General features: G+C 39.6%; 1 protein-coding gene across 4 annotated transcripts in view; it reads right to left on the reverse strand.

The window, feature by feature from the left end:
- VIPR2 (vasoactive intestinal peptide receptor 2) overlaps window positions 1-10,885 on the reverse strand; it is a 61,986-nt gene extending 51,101 nt beyond the window's left edge. For 3 of the 4 annotated variants that reach the window (XM_062568847.1, XM_062568848.1, XM_062568846.1), the window contains exons 1-2: window positions 10,584-10,730; window positions 7,433-7,535 (exon numbers count right to left, since the gene is read on the reverse strand). In XM_062568847.1, the coding sequence (XP_062424831.1) occupies window positions 7,433-7,535; window positions 10,584-10,634 (154 nt within the window). In that variant the 5' untranslated portion in view covers window positions 10,635-10,730. Of the gene's footprint in view, window positions 1-7,432; window positions 7,536-10,583 lie in introns of all 4 variants that reach the window. The other variant, XM_062568849.1, reaches the window with a different exon arrangement.
- Window positions 10,886-25,603: the final 14,718 nt, after the last annotated feature.

The raw sequence follows: 25,603 nt of genomic DNA on the forward strand, positions 1-25,603 counted from the left end.
AGGTTTTAAATAAACATTTTATGCATATATTAACCACTAGGTGGCACCTTGCATTTGGATTTAAAAATTGTTAATTCAAAGAGAGTTTAGCACTTTCTAAACTAAGTGTGAGCGATACACAAAATAAAGTGAAAGGCCATTGAAAATGAACAAGAAAGTTTTCAACCAGTTCATGGTTTGTTTTTCGAACACGGAAACATTTTTGATTTTTGTACTCGACAAAGCAGAAGCTGCATGAGAATTTATGAACAGATGGACTGAAATTCATTTTGCATTTTTATACAACTAACAAGAAAGAAAGGCAAAAGAGGGGGTAGAGAAATAGATAGTAAATTGGAAGCAAAGCAGATGTACAGCAGAACGGCTAGAAGTGTTGACAGCAAGAAGATGGTGACAACACTGCTACTCCAAGCTATGTTGCTGCAATCATTTTCCATCAGCGCTCTGAATGCACTTACAGGTCTTAACAGCCCAGACCAGCCTCACCAGGAACCTCCACATGCCCCCTGCCTGTGGGACCATCTGAGCTCAGGCTTTCAGCTATCGTTTTAGACGCCTCTTTGTCCAACTTCATCACAGCCATACTCATCCCTGACCCAACCTGCGGGTGACCACCCAGCCCCAGCCCCACAGCAGTGCTCGATGCCGATGCTGGGGCTGCCCCGCTCCCACGGCAGCCCTGCTCCCTCAGGGCAGCAGGACAAGCCCCATGGCCAGGCCCAGTCCTGCCCCACCAGGACCTCCACAGCTCCCAGCTCCCCTCCCACAGGAGCCATGGGTCCCTGTGGTGCCCTGACAACTTTACCCACACTGAGTTCAAGCAAAAGGGAAAACAGGCTGCAAAGTGGTTGACGAGGTGCTCCTGTACACCTACATGGAACTAAAGCACTGTTGCACAATTGTGTAGAGCATTCACAAGCTCTGATTGCTCAGAAATGCTGAGGAAGTGCAAGCGTAAACTTTTTTTAATTACAGATCAACAAAAGTTGTGCATTCATAGCAAATAAGTTTTGGAAGGCTACTATATACACCATATTTAATTAGTTAATCAGAATGATGAAACAAATAGACTTTATCTTATATTTACCTAAAATACTTTTTATAGATTTTAAAAGCCAGTCCTATTACAAGGAATGGCAAAGTACTGTTACTAAGACTTCTTAGGGGATACTGTATTTTCCTTAAATGAAAAATTTCAGAAGAAATACCTTACCTCCTTTTTAAAAAATAACAGTTTCTCACCAGAAAATGAAACATCTATGAGCCTTTCTTTAAAAAAAAAAAAAAAAAAAAAAAAAAAAAAAGTATAGTTTACATATTTTTAGGGTACTGTAATGAAACATGGAAGTTAGTTACAGCTGAAAACCTGGGTAAAAAAATTCCATCAAAAATTTGAAACAAATAAATCAGGTTTTCCAGTTACATAAAATATTCTTTGGAGACAGCAGCTTTTGTCTTTGTATGAACAGACAGCCCTCCAATCTTGCCATAAGAATGTCATTTTATATTATATTGGACAGACATTTATGGGTTTACCGTCAAAGCTGTACATCTTTACATTGCCCCAAGTTAGACATGCCCTATATTGTTCATAAAATAATATTAAGTACCCACCTCGGGCTTATATAAAACCCATCACAAAATATTGTAAGTCTTTGTAGATAATCAAGTTTCTAGACTGTGTGCTATCTGTTGTATTAGCTTTAGCTTACTTAATGCTTTGGTACTCGTTTTCAGTATTGCTGTGGTATTTGAACTTTGGATGTCATGATTGCCATGGCCAAAGCTACCAGGATTCCAAGGCAAGACTATATGGGGCAATTTTTCCTTCAGAATCTTCCCAAAACCAAAACAGACTACCTTATGGCTATGCATTTTCTTTTTTCAGGGCTCCAAATAACATTTTTTGAAGTCCATTGATGAATTTCTACTCACCTGTTACAGGGTAGAAATTTTAAATCTTCAGAACTGTAGAAGGTCATCTGTAGCCACATGTTGCTTTCCTTCCTTTCAAAAGGGTGTGCTAGTGTCACTCTTAATAGCCTTTATGACGTGAGATTTGGAATGAGGCTGATCAACTGTTTTCTTGGTCTTCTCTATTTATTTCCTGTCAGTTAGTTTTCACTATGTAACTATGCTTCCCATAACTCCTTTAAGGTTTTTTTCTTACCCCCTGTTCAGCCAAAAGACTAACCATCTCACATTCATTTACACTCTCAAATAATTATGTACAGCTTCCACAAAGGCCTAAAGTTGTCAACACCACGGGGATGAACACAGTATTACAGGTTTCGTTAATGATGATAACTTTTTAACGAAATCCCATAAATAGACAAACATTCAAAGCAAGCACCCCACAGCTCCTTAAATACTTGTAAAAAATGCATGAACCAGAAAGTAGCAGCATGCCCGTAAAGCAGCAGCACAGAGATTAGAGAAAGCTGAAGTTGTCCTGCCAAGAGCTACAGGAGCTGCATGAAAGCAAGCTTCAAGAACCCACTACCTCATTTAATTCTACATATAACTCTACTTCAGATAACTCTAAACAACACTTTAGTCTGAACTACTGGCTCATTTTACTGAGAAAATGGCTGCAAAAAAAACCCCCAAATAATGACAGAATACTTTGATGAGACTGAGCTTTCCTGGGAGGATTAAAAAGAGACTGGTCCATATCCATTTTTCTTTCTCACATAGCAAGAAAGAGACTTCATCTGGCTTTATGAGCTTCTACTGATGTGGAAGACAGAGTGACCTTCAGGTTGGCGTAGCTACACTTGCTGTCAGACCTTCATTCATGCCATGTATGAACATACGGTTAAGCACAAGACAGGGATCTCTCTCTTACTGGAGAAATAAACCTAAAACCAAGGATTAGTTAAACTAACTAGCTTTTGGATAACTTGCAACAGGTCTATCATTCAAATATTCATTCTGCCATTCTGAAGAACATTCTGAAAGACATGCTGTATTCTTCCACAAGATCATAAGGGTGGTGCTGAAATCAATGAGTGAAATTCTACTCCCAGTGTAATTCAGGAGATCAGATTAGATTAGGCAGTGACATTGGTCCCTCTTGCTTTAGATTTATGAATAAGTGAGAGTATCCTCTTGGTAGTCCTGTCTGTTTTAATTTTCCATTACTTGCTGCATTATAAAGTTGCTCTTTGAAAGGTTTATGAAACTGTTTTGTGCAAGCTTTTTCCGAAGCCATTTCTCTTCCCATCTATATCCCTTCCTCAAAGTTAAGATGCCGTATCTAAAATTAAAAATATTATCTGGCATATGAGTCTCACAAAAAAACATTTGGAAAGCAAGAGCTGAAAAGACTGATTTAACTGTGCAGCCACTTAGTCCAAAATGAATTAAAAAAAAATCGATTTCATTTTTTTCCATAATGAAATATTTTTATAACTTTTGTTACAGAAACTTGCTATAAAATCTACTAATATATTTTAAACAGATGTGAGTTTTAAGATTTTTCACTGTAAGATTTCACTTTTCATTTAAAGGTGAATGGAATGAATCAATTACATCATAAGGTAAAATTCTAAATACCAAATAAAGACAAAAATTTGCAGTTGGCTGACTTTTATGTACTTTGAACCTTTTTATTGGGAACTTTTTTTTTTTTTTTTTTTTTTTTTTGGTAGGAGTACAAGCCATGCAGAATGGTAAAGGATAAAATTATGTTTCCCTTTATGGAACTCGAAACGCATAGCTATTATGAACAACTTAGAATGAAATTTATCTGTCCTCCAGAAATGAGAGCACAAAAAAAAAATCCTATCTTAGGCTTCCAGCTTATTTACAGTTACATCCATTTCTTTGGTGTCAAATTATAGGAGGAAGAACAACATGTGGATGGAAGTTAATGCAGTCTTCATGAAGTAAACATCTAGATTTGCTAGAAATCACTAAAGAAAGGTAGGTGCTGCCACAGGTCTTTGGAGAGTGACTTTTGTCCCTAAGTTGAGTGTAATGCTCTCCACTAACTAAAGAGTATTTGCTAATGCCTAAAATTACCCCAAGAGTGTAAAGCAGGAGGTCTGCATTGCTGTTTAAGAGTCTGAGGTTAGCAAATGAGAAGAATTTTGACAGAACAGTTCCTGTGTTTTTAATGTATCTTTAACATTGTTCAGAGGATGTATATACAATATTAATACAACTTTTCTTAGCAAAACACACTATTGGTTTGTTAAGCCATGAAGTAAGCAGGTCCTTCAAGGAATTCATAGGCAATGATTTTAGGAGCACTACAGAAATTAATGAATGAAATTCTTCAGTCCATGCTACGAGGCAGCTCAGGTAAGATAACTGTAACATTGGTTTATGTTGTCAAAAAAAGTTAAAACAGCCTTTAAATCTTTTCTTTATGTCTCCCTAGCTGATGTGGAAATATTAGATAAGGTATTCCATAAATAATTGTCTTCTAAGCCAAAAGAGAAGCTGCCTATGCTGTAAGATTTGAACCCTCTGTAATTCAGTAGCAATGCATGCCCATCAAGTTCTACAGCATGACACGCAGAGATGTGAAAGCCCGGAAGTCAATGGAAAAATCCCCACTCATTTTGACAATGGAGGCCCAAGCTTCCAGTAGACAAGCTCAATGAACCTTTATTTCCAAATTCTGTCCAGCAACTTCCACTGGATTTCATTATAGCTTTTGTGATGCAGGTAACATATACTAAAGCAGTTAGAAAAATTGACAAGGGCTGTATAACCATTTTTCTCTTTCAGGAAAGTAAAAGAAGCAGGTTTTGTGGACTTATTGTAATGAAATACCTTTCAAATGTAATAGAAGTTTTACATGTGGAGCTGGGACTTGGACTAGTCCCAACTTGCCAATTTTCATCAGTCATTCTTCTTTATCAGCAATCAGAGTATCACTGTGATAATCTGCATATCTTTGTTCAAAAGACTATCTACACTTTTGAATGTACAGAGAGTTTATTGGTAAGAAAGGACATAGGGAGAAAGGTTTTCTTAGGCCAAACAAATGAATATTTTTAAACACAGGCTCATCTGTACAGGTTCTTGATGATGCCATCCGCAACATGAAGCATAGGATTAATTCTCCTAGCACATTAAGCATAGAGTTTCTAAGGTAGGTTCACCACCTCAGGAGCTTTATTCCAATCTCCTACAAAATGGAATATTCCATTAGTTTCAGCCAGGCATTCAATTAAATGTATAAATCCTTCCACCACTCTTTTATCTCTACCTGCAGGACCGAATCAACAGCATCAGACATACTATCTTCTTCCATGACAAAAAGTTCTTATAAAGCAGCTTGCCTTCAGGAGGCCACCACCTTTCAAGTGAAAGGAAGCTTTCAAGAACCCATTGACAGAATTGACTCTTTCTTCTCCCAGAAAAGCCAAAATGAAACTGATGCTCATCACAATCATATTCTTAGAGCAGCCCATCATCCAGGATCACAGAACTGAATCTTGAAGCAAGCTGACTTCCAAAGCCTTAAAATCTCTAACAGTGAATTTATTAATTCAAGATTTAATTCATTAAGCACGACTAGTAATTATTTCTCCATCTGGATTTACACTGGTATTATTTATGTAACAGTCATCTCTCTTTACCAGTCATATAAATAAAAAAACCTAAATGTAGATGAATTATTCCAGTAAGATTTTGCTTGGAAGAAATATTCATGCAAATGATTCACTGTTATTATAATTTTTCTAATTACTGATCTTGATTAATCAAAAGGAGAAATGATAGTAAAATATAAACTGCTGCTAATGGTGCTCCTTTTAATTATTTTATTTTAGACAAATTGATATTGAAGTATGCACTGAAGGGGCTACAAATTCAAATTAAGAAGAGAGATAGAGGAAGGATCGTATGTTGAGACTCATGTTTATGCTTAAGAGGCACTGTAGATAGCAGGTCATTGGGGGACCATAATCTTCTTCAGAAGCGCATTCTAAAAGAACTGAATATGGAAAAACACATTTGCTTGGCTGATGAGGTGATACATAGGATATAACTCCACTGCAGGAGCTGTAGTCCTCCAAGGAGCCCAGTTATTCTGAGATAGTAAGTACCTGGACTACAAAATGCAGGACATCAAGATTTATGGTTTTGTAGAGTTAATTTGAAATTAACTATTTCCAGCTACTTTGAAAGGATTTTGACAATGGAAGTTAATGATTACTTTTAGTTGTATCATTACTTTATAAAAACCAAAAATTTATTTTAAACGAAAAAAAAATTAAAGTTGCCTTTATAAATATTTTTAGTATCTAAAATTTCTTTCCTATTTTTTCTAAGTCCCTCTGGAAGCCCACTCTTTCCCTTCAATGTTATACATGGTATCAGAGGAGTACTGAGCAGGTAGCTATATGGAAGCACTTCAAGAAGCACTTCTACCTTTTCACCAGTAGGGGCAGAGAGAGTGCTTTTGGCTCACAAGCGGTGGCATACATTTTACAAAAGAAAACTGTAAGGTATTGATACCTTCAAACCTAAAAATAATAAAATTTAATAAATACATTCTTCCAACTTTCCTAAAAAGCCTAAGGCTTTCACTATATTTTGTCTCAAGCCTGATATCCCAGCTACTTTAATGTTATGGACTTGCTTTTCATTTGCCTTTCTGGATCTATCCATTGCCTTCACACTTTGTTTGCTTGCTGAAAAAATAGCTGTGTCAGCAGCACCAGCTTCCAGGAAAAACGTCATCCTTTTCTGTTTGTTTTCTGATAGTCTTATGTTCTATTCACATGATGCTAGATTTTCTTGCTAAAGTAAAAGCTTTAAAAAAAAAAAAAAAAAAAAACTCCACAATGGCTCCTTTTTATTTCTCTTGAATTATGATTGACCATATCCGTATTTATGTACCTAGATATTTGAAGAAAAAAATTTTTAAAAAAGTAACACAGTAAATTTGCTTTTTGACTGTAACACTACAGTCTAATTCTGCTTTCACGTGACCTATGGACTTCTGAGGGTGAATCTGATCTTCTGCCTAAAATGTCTTCTCCCCTGGAAATCCAGTGAACATTCTCAGCACTTCTGGAGTATAGCATTTTACTTCCAATGACAGCCAGAGAGAGACACTTGGATCCAAGACTTTCAATCCCTTTGGTGTTTCCCTGCCCTTTTCCTCAATTACGTTCTTTCTGCTGTCCCCATCATCACAAGCTTGCCTCTTTGCCTGTGAAAAAGTACAAGCAGCAACAGCCTAAAACATGAGTGCATATTTGCTTCCACCTGCTGTTCCACACAGCGTGCTTAGCCCAGTACAGCTACAGCTGTACCTTTAACACAGAGACAGCCTGAATTCTAAAATAAATAAAAATTTTAAGCATAGTATAGAAAAAAATGGCAACTGTAGCTGAGCCAACAAAGAGAAAGGGAGAAAACCTCCATTACTCCAGCTGTCTGCACGTCACAGCTTATCTTTTCTTACCTCTGTAGTCCACTGGTTTTAAATTCTTCAGAAGCTCCATGCATCTTGCTTCCTCCTTATGAATCTCCAGCTGAAATCTGCATTCTGGATGGACACCATTCACCTGTTCCAAGTTAATAAACATGCCATGGTGTGGAAGCACTAATCAAAATGTCTTATGAAGAATGCAACTACACATAATGAAAACCACAAGTTTAACAGGTACTATTTTCGCTCAAGTATATACTAGGCATTTTACAGACACAGTCACTGCCCATTTTAACTTCTCGCACTTTGACTTTTCAAAACAAAAAGTTAAAATAATGCACTGCCATAAAAAGAGCCCTCACTGCCTCCTTCTTGTCGCATTCCAAAGCCAATTGTCATTAACAGAGAATTCCTAACCTAGTGCATTCACCAACACTGTTTACTGAGGCTTTTTTCCTCTGGAAAAACAGTGAGTTAATCTCCACTCTGTAATAGCAAGATTGAAGCAAAAAAAAACCCAAACACATCCGCTTTCTTGATTTTGTACGAAGTGAGCAAAGCTGAAAGTTTAATACGAATCACCAAATGCAAAAACTGATCAGACTGTTATCTTTGACATAGTAAATTTTACTTCTCTTCCCTTTTTCCCAATGTACATTTTACCTCCTACATGCCCCACAGCTGGACTATCTGGTTCAAGGAAGTGCTACACAGGAGCAAATATATATTTATCCATATATATATATATATACATACATCCTTTTAAAAGGATATATATCTCCATCCTTTTAAAACAGAAACACTACAGGTTTTACTTGCTTACGATCCTGTCATCAGTTCTGCTCAGATTTTCAGGAAGGGTTATTTGTGTCCATGAGAAGGGATAGGAATGTAGCAGGTATGGGGAGAGAGAAGAGACATGGGGAAGTTGCACTGAAGTTGACTGAGCCCAACAGAAGAACATGAGGAGTTCATAAGGAACTGAATATATAGGAGAAACAGCTGAGCAAGATGATGACAAATGGGAAAGTGTGAATGTCACTGGACCTGAAAGGACAGTGAGATTTGCCCAAATAAAATGAGAACATAATGAAATAACATGTGAAAGTGAATAGTAAGATGTGCTTCAGTTATCTGTGTACTTCTTAGCTACAAAGGAAAGAGTGGTTTCTCTCTCTCAAAGTTTCTTTCCTCTTCTTTCTCTCTTTCTTGCTTTTTCTCAGAGAGACTTAATAGCAGAATCTTGTAAAAGTCTACTTTGTGAGATATTATTTTTCCAAAATGACAGTATCTATTTAATTAAGCTATAATCCAGGCCCCAGAACCTACAACCCAGGGCTAGGACTGAGCACCTGATTATGCTACAGCCTCCCTGCAGGCAAGCTACTCGCACTTTCCAAAATATAGCACAATAGCCTTAAGCACACTAGCAGGAGCTATTAGTGAAACTCATGAAAATCTGTCTGTTCTTCTCCAAGTGTCTCATTTCCCCTTCTACAAAATGAGAACTTCACTTCCTTTTCACCCGTCCTTTCTCTATTTTGACTATTTAAATTATATGCTTTCAGGGCAGACTTTTTTACAGCAAATTTGTAGACAGCCTTAACATAAATTAGAATTTCTAATAGTTAGCACAGAAATTTCAAAATTAAACTGAAAATACTTGCATTTTGTAATCTATTATCTGCCTTTCAGATAGCTCCCAAATGCCCACATAAATTAAATGATTTATAATGCACACTCGCTTTGCATAGCACATTTTGGAAAAAAATGCCATTTTGCAAAAAAATCTGTAATTGACAAGAAGTCTCCTATTCCTCAAAAAAAAAATTTATAATTAGTGGGACTTGGAAAGTTAGGTTCCAGTAAGTACGAATTTTAACTAAATGAGAGGTAAAACGAAGTAGCTGCTTCAGTGAAGAAACCTGTAAAACAAGTGCCTTCTCTCATTTTTATCAAGTAATTGTAAGTTTGCCAATATCAATGATCTGATACAGAAGATAACTTTGAGAAGATAAGTTTGATAGTACCCCAAGATAATGCAATGTTGTTTTTCAAACACTGAGCACATGCCAAACAGTAATATTCTTTCCTCTAACACATAGTCTAGTTTAGTCCAGATGTACTTCAGGTTACAGAGATGTAGGGTTCAAGACTGTGTGGCACTGACCATACCCCAAAACACATCCAGAACTCTGAAACGGATTTTGAGGGCACTCACCAGCTTTCAGGACTGGTCAGATCTTTCCGTCCTTCTTCCCCACGGCTTTATGCAAGGACAGATTACTTGTTTTAAGTAATGAATACAGAACTGTGCCGCAGGTTACAAAGATGCATCGTTAGCTGGAAAGCCAGCTGAAGAGCCTCACAGCATTTCTAACAGCAGAACAATTTTTAAGACATCCAATTTGAGCAGAAAAACATTTCTTCTGTCAAGGATTTTACATTCAGCATCAGCCTGGTTTCCCAAATTTGTGATTTTAAATTTACGATACCAAAAAAAATGGAAAGACCCAGGGGGGCTCATTCTCTTTGTAACTCCTGTTTTGAGTAACATTACACACTTTTGCCAGCAACTGAGGAAAAATTTAAGAACATAGAAGTATAAAAGGAAAATACCCTGCACTCGAAGATTTTAATATCCCGAATATTTTATGCTGTTATCGCGTAAGAGGAAATTATCTACGCAGCATTTCCTCCCGTATTCTGATTTCCAGTGACCCCGCAGAGCTCTGCTGCCTCTGCGAAATTCTCCGGAGCGGAGCCGAGGGCAGCGTCGGGCTCCCTCCGCGGCACGGCGGCGAGCGCTGCGGCTCCCTCAGCCCCTCTTTCCACACATTTTAAGCCGTCTAGGGAAAATAATAATAATAATAATAACACAGGGTGGGGGGGAGAAGAGAGGGAGCGCCTCGCGGCTCCGTTTAAGGGCCAGGCCCCGCTGCCGGGGCGGCTCAGGGCGCCCCCGGCTCCGCCGCCCTCCCGCCGAAAGGCGAAACAACGGAGAACTTGGGGCGACCTGGGCCGGCTCCGGCGCTGCCCCCCGCGGCGCGGCGCTGACGGGAGCCGCTGCCCCGGCGGGGCGCGGCCCCGCGCCCCCCTCGGACGAGCGCCGCGGTCATTTACCACCACACGCGGCGTCTCCCACCTGCCGGAGCTGCCGCGGAGGCTGCGCGGGGCGACTTACCCGCGCCAGGCTCCAGCAGAGGGGCAGCAGGAGGAGCGGCAGGTTCCTCATGCCCGCCGAGCGCCGCCGGGCCCCGCCGAAGCCGCCGAGCAGGAGCCGGGTCCCGGCGCGGCACCATACGGGCCGCCGCGCCGCGCCGCACCCCGCCGGCGGCCGCCGCCGCCCTGCGCCTGGAGGCGGCTCCCGCACGTGCTCCGCGGCTCCCGGCGCCGGGTGCGCGCTGCCCGCCGCGGGCTCGCGGCTCCTCCTCCGCACCCCGGCTCGCCTCCCTCCCGCGTCTCCGCGGCCCCTCTGCTGCGCTTCCTTTTCTCCTCCTCCCTCCGCCCGCCCGCCCGCCGCGAGGGGTGCGAGCCGGGCCCCGGCCCTCGCACCCGGCCCCGCTGCCCGCCCCCGCCGTGGGGCGGCGGGCGGCCTTTCCTCTGCCGCGGGGCCCCGGAGCCCCTGGACCCCGTGGACGTGCCCCGAGGGGCCCCAGGACCCCCTCATCCCCGCAGACACGTCTGGAGGAGCCCCTCGTTCCCCACGGAGGTGTCTCGAGGGGCCTGAGAAGCCCCTGGTCCCCACAAGCACATGCTGAGGGGCCCAGGGAGCCTCTCAGCCCTGTGGACGTGCGCTCAGGAGCCCCTGGCCCCCATGGATGCATCCTGAGGGGCCCGAGGAGCCCCCTCGTCCCCACAAACGCGTCTCGAGGCGCCTCTCGTCCCCACAGGTGTGTCCTAAGGGACCCAAGGAGCCCCTTGTCCCTGCAGAGGCATCCAGAGGGGCCCTTCATCCCCACAGATGCATCCTAAGGGACCCAAGGAGTCGCTCGTTCCCACAGAGGTGTCCCGAGGAGCCCCTCATCCGCACAGACACGTCTCAAGGGGCCCCTCATCCCTGCAAACACATCCCACGGGGCCTGAGGATCCTCCTTGTCCCCACGGATGTGTCCCGAGGGGCCCGAGGAGACCCTCAGCCCTGTGGACACATCCCGAGGAGCCCCTCAGCCCTGCAGATGCCCAAGGGGCCCGAGGAGCCCCCTCATCTCCTGCAGCTACATCCCGAGGGGCCCGAGGAGCCCCCTTGACCCCTGTGGACGCATCCCAAGATGCCCCCTCATCCCTGCAGACGTGTCCCAAGGAGCTGGGGATCTATCCCAAAACTGCAGGCCCTGCTGCCCTCTCAAACCGCCAAGATTTGGGCTCGTCTGCCCCCAGAGCAGGCACACGCCAACCCTCAAGCCTGTGTGTGGTGAATGCGGCAGGGTCAGCCCCGCTGCGGGCAGATAGGCACCATCCCCAGATCCCCCCACCCCCCCCAGCTGTTTTATTTGAGGCCTCAGGAGAAGACCTAGTGGTTAGGGCAACCTCATGTTACTGCCTGGCAGCTTATACCAGGCACGAGCCTCGGTTTTGCCTCACGAGGCTTATAAAATATAAAATTAAGCAGCACTGATGTTGACCCGTGCCTGTTGTCATAGAAGAAGCAGAGTTTATGTGCTGGCTTTTAGTTGAAAATGAGAATAAATTAGAATCGTCTTTCTGCTGTCTTGTATGTGCTGTAATTTAAGTGCCAGATATTAAAAGGGACTCAGTGGGCAACATACTATTATCACTTAAATAGTGACTTCTGGTATGAAGCTGAAGAGAATTTCCATTTTTTAATACATTTACAAAGTTTCTCTTAACATGCTCAGAACAAGGAACTGTTTACAACTTTGGGATGTCATTGAAAAGAAATGCTACAAATCATAATGAGCAGTGTTACACCTGCATGCTGACAGTGGAGAGAAAAATTAACAAAGAAAGAAAAACATAGGGCAGCATATGAACAAATCTTGAGAAAATATTCATTGTAACAGAGACTAGTTTGGACTGACATTGATCCTAGGCTCCCCGTTATTTACCTGAGCTGTTTGGGGAGGCTCTGAGAGGAGAGTAAAGCACATAGGCTTAGAAAAGGATTTCTTCACTATATTCACTTTGTTCTTAGCAATTACTAAAGTGGTAATCAGTAAAGCCTTTCCAAAGTAACGGTCTTAAAACCAATTCTCTAGTGTTATCTATGATGGGAATCTGATGTTTTATAATTATTTCAAGGCTTTGGAAATCTGTTTTATCTTTCTTTGAAGTTACATCTCACACTTTGTGATGACTGGCTTCCTCCTAAGAAAGCAGACTATATAAATACTCTCATCAGTGGATAAAATTTATATATGTAAGGCTCCTCAGGTACTTCAGCTATAAACCCAACAACAGTCCCTGCTGTCAGAGGTGCTGTCCACCAGCCCAGGAGCTAAGGATACAAGGATAGCCAGACATCAAAACCCTATGTTTGATACTTAGGGCAAATGATTCATTAGGCTGTTGAGACTGAGTATCCTTGGAAACTAATTAACAAGTTAGTGTTAACAATCTGTGTAGAAACAGTCTTGGGAATTGTCATCATTATTCCTTTTGTGCAATGACAGAAACTGGTATCTAGGATATGAGACCATGTATCCCATACAGGCACAGAAGTTTTGAAACTTGCCATCTATTATATCAGAAGATTGTCAAGAGTCAGACTTTTTGTCATGTTTTGTTTTCAATTAATCAGTATTTTGGGATAAAAAAAATCATTGGAAGTTTCCCAGCCATCTCTTCTGTCATTATCACCGATGAATCTTTGACATGAAAGGGGCAACAGATGAAGGAGATACATCAAACACTAATATTTTTATTTAGCTATAGCTAAGTGCATTTTTTTTTGCCTGAAAAGAATACGAATTATTGATGGATGAAGCCCAAAAAGTATACTTTAAGTTCTTTTCACTTAAACATAACACAGTTCAGTTCCCTGTTACAGCAGATGTAGAAAGGCAGGGGAAGCAAAAAAGAAACTAACACAGCTGTTGATCTATAGGGGAATGAGACAGATATTCTTATGCAGCAGAGAACAGACAGCATTACAGGGAAGCAGGGAGGCATATAAATTTAGACAATCGGTGCAGGCTTGATGTCATTTCCAAGAATGACTTGGTGAATTTGAAGAAAAGAACAAAGAGATTTTTTTGGAGGTTGTGGAGTCATCCATGAGGCACGGACATGGAGAAAAAAAGGAGACAAACACCTATATCTACAAAGGAGGATATCCCTGTCCCAAAGTAAGTGGTAAAGAAGTAAACGCAATTTGATTGAAAAGGATATGATTCTAAATCAACAGAGCCCTGAGAAGGCTGTAGAAATGAAAATGGGAAGTTTAGTGGCAGGGAATAGTGACACAGTGACTAGCAATGCCAAGGTGTTGCAAGCACTCTGCTCCCATAGCAGCCAAAAAGTTTGTTCCAATTCCAGCTATTGGAAAAGTACTGAGACTGCCAGGGAGAGGTACATGCCAGTAGAGTCATCAGTTACAAGTACTTTCTGTCTGTCCAGCTCTCTCTTCAGAGTCCTCTAATACATGGTGTATGTAATAAATAGCCAATAGGACTTTTGATCAGGCCACTGGAGAAGAAGCTGACAGCTTTCTGTACTGAACAATGATATCAAGCCTTTTTAAGCAGAATCCTGATTTAAACTGTGCAGTTCAAGATGTTCTGACAATTTCTATTTCATCCACAAATCACGTGAAAGCCTTACTTTCATCGTTTAAAATGAGTTTTCTTTGTTCAGTCATCTAACATTTACTGTTTACTCAATGCATAACATACAGTTGCCAGAAATCCCCAAACAGTATGTAAAAACTTACTTACTCAAGGCGTATGCACAAGCTGTCTTAGACTAAGTACCTCTTTCAGGAGCAGCTATCTCTTGATCTGCTGAAGCTATTTTATGTGTTTCTAGTCCTGTTTTCTAGACCTCAGAGAGATCTTCTTTTCTCACTTTGTTCAGAATGCACTAAGTCATAGTGCGGAAGGAGTGCTCTTCTCACTAAGTCTTTATCAGATACTCCTTAATCTCCCAAATGCACACTGTACTGTTATCCTGCATTTGATCAGTCTTTTTTTTTCTTTTTTTCCTGCATCCAAATGTCTAGGGGAAGTTTTAATCAGCCATGCAAATAGAGGTTAAAGAGAATTTCCAAGGAAAAGGGAAGTTTGCTTGTGCCTTTAATGTACACGTTTGTACCTTCTGTATTAGAGAAAATGAATGAAAGTTCCCCAAAATTTTAGCATCAGTAATTTCTCCGAAGTGTTAACATGGATGACATTATTGAACCTGTTGCAGTGATCAGATCGCTGCACAACAGTGAAGGTGCATTCTGTATGTTCCAGGCCTGAGTGGGGGCAAACAACATGTGTCCTACTAATGCAAGTGGGGATTCAAATCTGCAGGGGCCTGGTGGCTACAGTGCTGCCCCAGGGAGAAAACCAAACACCCTTCCTACAGTCCAACAAGTGCAACGGTTGACCTGCTTGCATTAAATGTTCTAGGAGTTGTAGTCAGAGATGATGATGATATGCTGGTTCTTCTGAGTAAACAAAAGAAACTGTCATCAGTGTACTTCATTGGCAGCTCCAGCAGGTGTTCAGAGAAATCCTCTTACTTATTTTGAAGTTTTGCAGTCGTTAGAGGTCATCCTTTGTCTACATAATCCTCTTGAACTCTGTGCTTGTTTCTTAAACAGAAAAGCAATGACATGCAGAGGAAGGTCTAAGAAAAGGCCATCCTTAAGTGCCATTTCAGTCTTTCCGTTCTCTTCCATTTCAGCATCCCCAATGGTACCCACTGTCTCTAGGCACAAAGAAGAGGCTACAGCTGATGCACTAGGTACTTCCCAAACTGCTTTTTTTGCAATGACCTGGAAAACTGTGTTTATCAACAGCAGCATACCAAATAAATCCAAACAGTGCATATTTCTGACCAGCAAAGTAATGATATGAAGAACTGTTCATAATGATCTTTCTATAATTTAAAAATAGCTTGGCTACCTCCAAATGTATTTCTGCAGATTAGAAATACAAAGAAATTATATGAAAAAGAAAAGAATTTTTTTTTTCTTAGGTATGCTAAGATCTGGACTCTTAGACTCTTAAATGGCTTAATTAAGAAGATGTCTGAAACAGGGAAGATTTGGATATGGCACAAGGACATTTGTCATCTTTATCCTAAGTAGACTCTCTCACTTTCTCTCTCTAAATATATATACACATATATATACTATAATATGTAGGGTAAAGTATGCAATTTCCTCCTTTGTCCTTCGGATTTATAAGATGCTCAAGCCTTTTGTGATTTCAAAACAGCCAGAGAAAAACCCTTTCTTATCAGTAACCTTTCCAGTTTCTAGACTAGTGTTCTTATTTCCATTTCAAGCAGGTCTTTTCATTAATAGCTATTGAACACATTAAATTAATGGGTATTCTATTGCACTTACATGGGTAGATGAAGTAGAATCTGGACTTTTGTATTTATAAATTAAATATAATGAAAATAATTTGGGTATCTGACATACTGTAAAATAGTTGGCTAATGTCTTGTCAGCTATGATTTTTTAGAAGATCTGATCAGCAATTTTTGAGTCTTTTACTGGACATAAAGGAATTAGATCTTTTTAAATCTGCAAAGACGCATTTTTCTGGTGATACAATGAAGGGAAAATTGATTTTAGGTATATAATGGTTAGTTATTATAATTTTTATGTAATTTGATGTAAATGATAGACTTTGCCAAAAATCAAGAGGCAAACCCAACAAAACTCAAGCAACTACAGAGAAAATGAGCTGACAGAATAGAAGACAAGGCTTTAGAAAAGTAGGGAAAAAATATGTGTGGAAGGGAAGACAAATAGAAATAGAATAAAATATAAGTAGAGTTTACCAAGCAGAGTTTGTACTATCTTAATCCAATAATTTTCTCTACTAAGACATGATTTTTTACACAAGTGAAATATATTAGATCTATTCCAGAGAGCCTCCTGTGAAGCATTTGATACATTGCCACAGAAATTACTAGTTTAAATTGAAATGATGAGGCTTAGTGTAAAATTTATTATGTGTTAAAAAATGGGATTAAATGGACATGACAAGCCATGCTGAAGTGTAAACATGAGGATGAAAGGAAGATAACAACAAAGTCCTCAAAGATCAGGCTGGAGTCCTCTTTTGATATTTTCAATAATGATTTTCATTTTGGAAAAAAACTTAAATTTGCTAATAATTCAAGGTGTTCTCAACAACAAGCAGCGTTTGGGTATCTCATGGAACTGAACCAACTGAAAATGAAGTACTAAAAAAGCAATGTAAATTTAATAGAACAGAATAGAAAGTCACGTGCTAAAGAACTACGAACAAGTGTTTCCACTATAAATAAGCTAAAGGGCATCAGCAGGAAATCCTGTGGATATTTACCAGTCTGTGGCAAATATGAGTATGAATGTGACATCGCTGTGAAAAAGAAATGCAATCTCAGGACATACAGGAGAGAGACTTGCCATAGAGTTAGAAAAGTAAAGGTGCTAGGTAAAGTGCAAGGGACTGGTCAGATCTCTTACGGAGTGCTGCATTTAGTTTTAGCAATCCGCACTCAAGAAAGAAAGAGTAAGTAATGAAGAATACAGAAAAGCTTGGTTTTGTACCCTAGTAAAACATAAACTAAGATGTAATGTATCACCAAAGAATAAACCTGTGTAGAATAAATTTGGCAGAAAAACAGGTGGCTTGACCGAGGTGAGAGGAAATGTATGGACTGCTGGAGAGGTAGCTGTTCTAGAAGAGTATTAGCGAGGGCAAAAAAAGAATTTGTTTATCAAGATAGAACCTGCTCAGGCTGTGAAAAGGATTTTGTAATATAGCTCTGTGCACCAACAATACACAAGATTTTTTATAGTTCTGGAGGTCTTTTCCAGACTCATAGCCTATTTTGTGGTAAACAGTCCCTCTCCAAATTTTTGCATCAAAATTATTGTTCTCTGGAAACTAAGTTGCTGAGGTTTTTTGATTTTTTCACAGAAAAGAAGTTTTCCATACAAAGTGCTTGCCTTTATGGAAAATCTCTGTTTTTCATCAAAAAAACCCCAAAGTGTGAGGGTGGGGGTTTTTTTGCCAGAAATGCAAATATTTAGCTTTTGGATAAAATTTTCCATTTTGGGGTTTTCAAAAAATCATACATTCTGTCAACAGGAAGAAAATTACAATTTATCTTCCAAGCTCTGCTTTCTACAGATCTTTACTCAGTGAAATCTTTTCTTGATACAAAGCAGATTTTAGGCCAGTACGCAAAATCCAGATCTTCCCTGTTTTGTAATTTCTGCGTATCAGGAACCTTGTACTGGGCTCTTCTCCAGCAACAGGAGAAAATTAAGACTTGTTCTAAAGAGTGATATAAAAGAAGATTAAAAGTCCAAACTGCCCTTAGTCTTGGCAAAGGGGGAAGGGGAGAAATTGCATTAATATAGTCAAAAGCTTAAGTGCTAATGCTGCATGAATTTAAACCTTGGAATAGAAGTAAATAAATATATAGTGAATATTTAGAGTAACTTCCATTTTGAGGTTGTTTTGACTGGTAGTTTTTTTATCTTTAGGATAGAATATTGTTCACATCAGCTTTTATTTTTGCTGCTCAGGAAGAAAACTGAAGCCTAGCATACTTCAGAGATTCATAACATCATTCTGTCAAGAACTTTGAATAACCGTTACCCTAATGGGAAACATAGAAAGCAATAGAAGAAAGAGATAGAAGATTAATGTACTTATCAATACAGGGCTTGATTTCTATTGCTTAGCTCAAGTCTACCCAGGAGATCTGGAAGAGGAAATTTCATCTTTAGTGTAATTAAACTTTTAAACACTCTAAAATTGCTGTCTCCATTAAGAGAAAAATTCAATAACATAAAGTAATAAGTGAAGCTTAATAGTCCAGTGTAATATGAATTGAATGACATGGTAATCAAGAATGGATTACTGGAGTTTGCATGAAGAATTCTCCACTAAAGAAATGCATGTTGACAAAAACAAACCATTGTAATCCATAGGAATGTTCCATAAGCAAAATCAATACCAGCCTCTTTAGGTGCCCAAGGTAAACACTAAAACAGAAAAGCAGAAAGAGACAGTGCGATGGTGAACAGGGAATACCAGTGTTAGTGGGTGAAGAAAGGCATCCTCATGAACAGGGATCTGTCTGCACAATGAAATATTAGGAGATGATGGGTGCTCTGTCCTTCTCTACAGCCTTTTCCCATTCAGGATCCAGAAAGCTCTGTGAAAAACAAAGGTCTCATTGAGCAGAATTCACTTTAAAAAAGAAAGGAAAGAAAATGAAAAAACAACATTAAAGGAAGAGATGGTGGTTCTGAACCCACATAATAGCTTCAGTGTTATGGAGGACTTTGTTTCCACATTTTCCTTAGTCCAACCTGAATCAAGGCCATTGTCCTGACTTTGCAGGAGAGCACCCTGGTTGCCAACCAAAGGTGTTCTGGGACTGCAGGAGCGTTGAGATTGTGCTGTTTTCTGTCACTCAGTGGACGTAAGGCCGGAGCCTCTCTTCTGTTTGGTCATCTATTTTCATGAAATGTAGAGGAAATGTGGATATTACGTACTTCTGTTTTGGTTGAAATTGGCTGACTAATTTGAAAGTTGTTAGAGATAGATGGATAGACAACCATGGTCACTCACACAGATGGATGCTCACTGTGGCCTAATTTTCTTAGGAAATCAAATTGACAAAACAGAGGAAAGGACAAGAACTTCCTCTCAGCCTGTTGATAGCAAATCTTTTTGTCTGGTCCTAGCCCCATTTCTGGCTGCATACCAGCCCAGCTTCAAGAGGAGGCATGAAGGACATCTTTGACCAGACTGCCCTCTAGCCTGATGACTAGCATATCTAGGAACTGTGTGTTTAGACCCTCTCAGGCTTCAGTGATACTAGAACCTACATTTCCTATTTCACAGCCAAGTGCATTAATTACTCTGCAATTAAACAGAAGATGGATATTACCAGTTTTGGCTTTGAATAGATTTAATAAAGTGCTTCTAGGCTCTAGATGTTTACATTTTGTTGAAATCTGGAAAAATGCACGTGGGTGGGATCTTGCCACATATTCCCTGAATTGTTGTTTAACAAGTGCTAATCAAAGCCTGAGAATCTAACTCAAAAAACTCTTGCCCTGATTCTACAGAAGTGTTCGGTGTTTTTGGATTTGTGTAGCTGAAGTGGATATTGAGGATTCTCAGCCCTGGAATCACTGACCCCTCAGGAAAAACAAGTCTTACCCAGGTACCCCTACGGCTGCATTTGTGGTCCAGTCCTGTTCACCTTGAGATCAATGGCAGTAGTCCCAATGGCTTCAGCTGGGAACACAATGAAGCTCTTGGCTGTTAAACCATGTAAATTCTGCTCAAATCTAAAATTTCTATAAATCACATTGCTCTTTTTGAGGTGAGCACATAGCTGGCTGGATTTTTGATCATCAGAGAAATGATGGTACAGTCTCCTACTTTAAGTATCTTACAGCAGCTTCAAATATGAGGTGCGGGGCATCTCATATATTGAGGAATGATACACACTAGCTAATTAAACAAGCAACTAGCTAGATAAGTCTCCAGAACTTAAATGTCAGTTCAATTTTTCTCCAGACACAATGCTATTTTAGGTTGGAAACTAGAAATTAATCCTACAAGATGCAACTTCGTTGCTTTAATGTATACAGTTTTTAATGGAATTGCGCGGAATGATTAGTGGGACACAAATGTCAGAATACCAGACAGAAACTGACTCATCAGTCAGAGGATTTAAAATTAAGGTCAAGCAATGAAAATATGATGGTGCTTAGTCTTTATTGCCTTGCACCTTATGCAGTGATTTACACTGGAGCAAAATGGGTATAGTGGATGTAATGTGCTACTTTTCCAAATTCAAATTCCTTTCACAGTTGCTGCTGATGACACAGGGCACAAAGCAGTTAAGACAAAAATTCCAAACAAAATAAAGAAACAAGTCCAGAATGTCCCTAGGATGTGACTAAAAGCAATCGCAGGGGGAGATTTTAAGTTTTTTTTAAGATGGATGGAAATTATGAAATGTTGAAACATCTAAATGGACCATTGCAAGAATATGCACAATGCATGCTTTCCCTTCCTATTCATTCCACATTTTCCCCACTTTTCATAATAAATTTGCATATGCCATCTTGTAAAAAAAAAAAAAACCTTTAATGCCGATATTTTTATGTGAATAACAGCTTCATCCTAGAGCTTTGATTGTGTAGACTGCTCTAAAGTAAATGAGCTCCAAATTACATTATACTTGAACTAACTGCATATACTCACTGGAAGTATCTCAGTCCACAACAGAGCAGGAAGACATGAAAGACTGTAACATCAAATGCTAACACCAGCTTTCATGCAATGCTAAGCGTATATGTTCCAGACTTAAAACATCAATTGCTCAAGGTAGAGGAAATTTTAAAAATTTGGATTTTACTAACTTACAAAAAAGTGTATATTTTTTATATAAAAAATATATTAAATTCAGTTTTCCCCATGTTAGCAGCTCATTTATTTTAATTCAAAATTCATTTACAGTTACATAAGGACTTGTGGTCTGACCTCTGTATGCAAAAATCTCATCTCCTCCTGCATGAAAATACTAAAAGTCAGTTGAAATTTCTTCGCTTTTATGTAAAATTTCCCATGGTAAGGGAGGTTTTTGGTTTTGTTTTGGACATTTTTGCTGAACATATTTACTGTGCAGTTTTCAGGTGGCTGCACCTTTTCTTCAAATAAAAGCTTTTCCTCCTACATCAAGCACAGGTCTGTCAGTAAGGATCAGAGGTATGTTTTGCTTCTCTCCCATTCCTCTTTTTCTATCCCTTGCACGTGCTGATTTATGTTATTCATTTATCTCTTCTCTGTTACTCAAACACTTCCCAACTCACACATACTGTAAATTTTTGCTGCCTGAACTACTGTTCATCATCCCATGTTGCCTACTTGTGTTTTGGTTGTAGTGAATTACAGGGCTCAGATTCAGTTTCATCTGCTCATGTCCTCACTATTTTTTATTGCTATTTCATCTTCTAGCCTTTCTGCACTCCTGTCTGTCCACCCTCTCACTGGGCAATCCATGACAGTCACCTGCCTGAGCAACGAGTGAATGCCTGGAATTAAATATTTGGTGAATATGTGGAGGTTATTTGTCTAACTAAACTTGAACACTAAGAGCTGCTCTGTTATTTCTGAAAAATAATGCATTTCTGAAAATGAATGGTGTACTTTTCTCTCTCTTGTATCTACTGTGAGATATGAAGAGTTTGTCATTCTGCCAAGGGCAGTACTTTGATTATGTCAAAACTAGGGAGAAAAAGATGTAGATATGACACTGCAGAAAGTATGCATAAGGGAGGAATCAAATTCACAGTTAACACAAAGGTAGGGAAATAGATACTTGTTCATCGAATGATAAAATATGATAAATATTCATGGAATGATGAAATATGGTGAAAGGCTTCTAGGGTGATAGTCAACAGTTACCGGGACCCACCAGTTTGTATGAGGTATGATGTGTCTGAACCTCATGGGTTAAAGCACCAATGACAGCCCTGGGAAAGGCCTAGACATTAGTATCATTTTCCTCTGGGATAGGAGCTGCAAAAACAAAAATGCCACTCCTCTTATTTTCAAAAAGGAGAATTACATAAGCAGGAGGAAGCTCAATAAAAGAACAGTCAAAGAGTAAAAACCTGGCAAATAGCAAGAAGACTGTTCAAAGCCACCATATAGGAATTCAGGGCAAGTGTATCCCACTCGAGAAAGACAAAAAAGAAAACTAGTATGGCTGAGCAGAAGGGTAGGAGAGGCTATTAGAAGAAAGAAAGAGCCTTTCAAAAAGATGAAACTGTGAGCAAGTGAGGAAAATCAAAAAGATCATAAAACTCTGTCATTACATGTGAAAAGGCAGAATAAGACAGGAGGAAGAACTTCCAAAAGACATCAAGACTACTAGTAAAGTTTTTTGCAAACACATCAGAAGCAAAAAGCCCACCAGAGTGAGCAGCTGCAGTAGATAAGTGTACAAGGTACATCAACATTTTAAAGGTAAAGCTGTAGAAGAAAAAAACAAATAGATTCTTTGTACCTGTGATCACAGTGAAGGAGTCTGGAGAGCTTCCTGTGGCAGAGCCTTCCATATAAGCGTGTGTCAGTAAAATCTGTCTAATCAAGATTTTGGTAGACATTATGGAACAAAAAGACAAAAGAACAGTGACTGCCAGGTCTGACAATGTTCCCGAAGGGCTCTAAAGGAACTCCAGAGTGAAATAACAACTCCTAACATTAATGTGCAATTTCCCATTCAGTTCTCCTTTTGTGCAGAAGATTGGCAGCTGGTTATTGTGGCACAAATTTTTAAACAACATTCCAGGGGAAACATGCGGTAGCATGCAGATGAATAGTGAAAGATCATTCTGTCTCTCAATACGAAGACTAGAGGACATGAAATTAGACTATCAAACTAAAGATAAGCAAAGGAGATACTTCACACAGTGGACAGATAACATTCCAGAGGATGTTTGGGTTGCTAAAAGTTTATACAGGTTAAGCATTGAACAAATTCTTGGAAGAAAAGCCCGTGGAGGGTTTAATACAAAGATGTTACCACAGGCTCAGGAAATGTTTGACACACAAATCACTGGATTCTGGGAGAACAATCATGAAAGACCAAATGTCTTTGTCCTGTTCTTGCACTCTTCCCTAGACATTTGCTGTTGACCGCTGTTGGCGTCAGGATACTGCGTCAGTAAGGAAGTCCTGATGGCATTATGTTTTATGTTCCAGCAGTTTCAACAAGCAAATATAGCTTTGAAACTCTGGTTGTCCTGCAAGAGCTTAGCAGGAAGAGGGTACATTCCTTCTCCAGTGTCCTCTGCAGCATCATAGCCTGCGGCTGCAGAGGATCTGGGATTAGCAGTGATTCCCTAGGAGATGAACTAATGAGGCAAATGATCCCTGTTTATTTAACTCCTCTACAGTTCTACTAAAAATGTATAAGAAAAAAATGAAACGGATGAAGAAACAAAGAAGCAGAGAAGGGCAGGCAAGGGATAGGTCATAAAAACTCAACCTTTTACTTACATTTTACTTACTCATTAGTTTTAGTGTTGATTTGCACTTTGGATTTTCTTATAACTTTTATAAGTGTGTTTACACTAGTCAACATCTTGTTTACTAGTTTAAAGTGCACATATATTTCATATTGATAGCATTATTCGTAATGTTTTTATAAGCTTATATTTGCCATTTTAGCAAAGTCAGACATTTGTTTAAACACTTTTTGTTGTCTGTTTAATTATAAAGAAATGGAAAGCTGCAGTCATATCAACCTAAAAAGATTGTATCAAAGGGCAGAAATAGCGACTAGCAGTTTATATTAGCCAAGTCCACAGTACACTGTGTTCCCAAACTAGCAAGCACAGAAATGTCCATTTAAATTGATATTTTACTTGGCAAATAAATTGATTCTTGCACCACTTATTCCATAAATTAATCATATGCAATATACCTCATATAGAGTAGGAGTCCCCTCATCTTTGAAGTTCAAAATAGTATTTTCAACTGAAGATCAAAACCTTCTAACATATCAGTAATGTCCCACAGTCTTCCTCTACTCCCAAAACAAGATTTGCATTAACAAGCAGTTACTGTCTGCAGCATGGCTTGCCTGAGTCACAGGTAGATCTGAAAGATCTTCTGAGATGCTCTTTATTAGCTCTTGGCAACTTGAAGATGGTATGTCAGGTGGTGGTGTGTTACGTTCTTCTAAGGAAAACAAGCACTACAAATGTCCATTTAAAAGTGCTCCCTACACAGGCTGAACACTGTGGATGTGTTCATGTGATATAACATTCAAAAAGATGACACAAAAAGTAGGAAAATTTTAAAGAATGAAGACCTAACATTTTAAAGGAAAACCAGTGTACTGTTTTGCAAAGGAACAGAAGGAAACAAGAATACATGTATATGGAGATGAAAGAAGAGGTATGCTGAGGTGTAATGCTACAGGCTATAACATATATTTGCGGAATAAGCTTGCTCACAGCTCTAGGGCAGTATGTGGATAGGGCACACAAAGAAGGAATGTCTTTTGCAGATGCTGCTAGAACTAAAAAGCCTCGGCTTAAGAGCATGGGTGTGTATATTAACATATCCACACGGATTAGGAACAGAAGATGGAGAATTTATGCCCCAGATTTTAAAACATATAATTGGGTAGCATGTGAAAAAAATAAATAAATACATTCCTGGATGCTAGCATAAGTCTTTGTTTCCAAATACTCATTCTAAATGAGTAAAATAACCCAGATGATTGTCTGTTTGAAGGTTTTGGTACCAATGCTTGATTAAGGGACCAAATATTAGCCACTGGATAGCTCTTGTGCCTGTCTACCTGATCTTCACTCATTTACTTCAAACAAAGTTATTACAGAATGAGTACTGCAAAATTTTCATCTTGGTGATTTGGTTCATTGTGCTGCAACTATTTCATTTGTATATAAAAGAGGGTAGAACTTTGAAATATTTCAGAGTCTAAAAAACAAGTCTGAGTATTAAATCACAAAGCTAAGGTTCTCTTTTGTGCTTCCATTTGAAATATTTCTCATAATAAGGCTTAAGATATGCGTCCAGATGGGTACTGAATACACTGGGTGCCTTGTAGGGCAGAGATGGGAAGGGTATGGGAAGATAGCAGTCCCAGTGCATTTGGTTTTTACTGTGATCTCTGTCCCTCCTCTCCTCCAGCCATTTGGTTTTCTTCTTATCCTCTCTCCAGCCTAAATTCCAATACATAGGCTTTTTCCATGTAAAATATTTTCTTATTTGTGAATACTTCCCATGTAGCTTCTTCTCAGATAAAAGCTTCCATAACACCTTTATCTGTGCTTTCCTACTCATCCTTGTCCCACTGGTGTGCAGTGTCCCCACTTACAAACATTTGTCTGGCAGTTTCTCAGACACCACTGAGCCTTCCTTTTTGCTGCCCCTATCTGTTAGCTAGTATTATCACGAAGCATTAATAGTCCCTCCTCCCGGGTACCCTATGAAGAGAATGTGGGGAATTGCT

The sequence above is a fragment of the Rhea pennata genome, chromosome 2 (assembly GCF_028389875.1).
Source record: "Rhea pennata isolate bPtePen1 chromosome 2, bPtePen1.pri, whole genome shotgun sequence".
In the NCBI taxonomy this organism is placed as follows: Eukaryota; Metazoa; Chordata; class Aves; order Rheiformes; family Rheidae; genus Rhea; species Rhea pennata.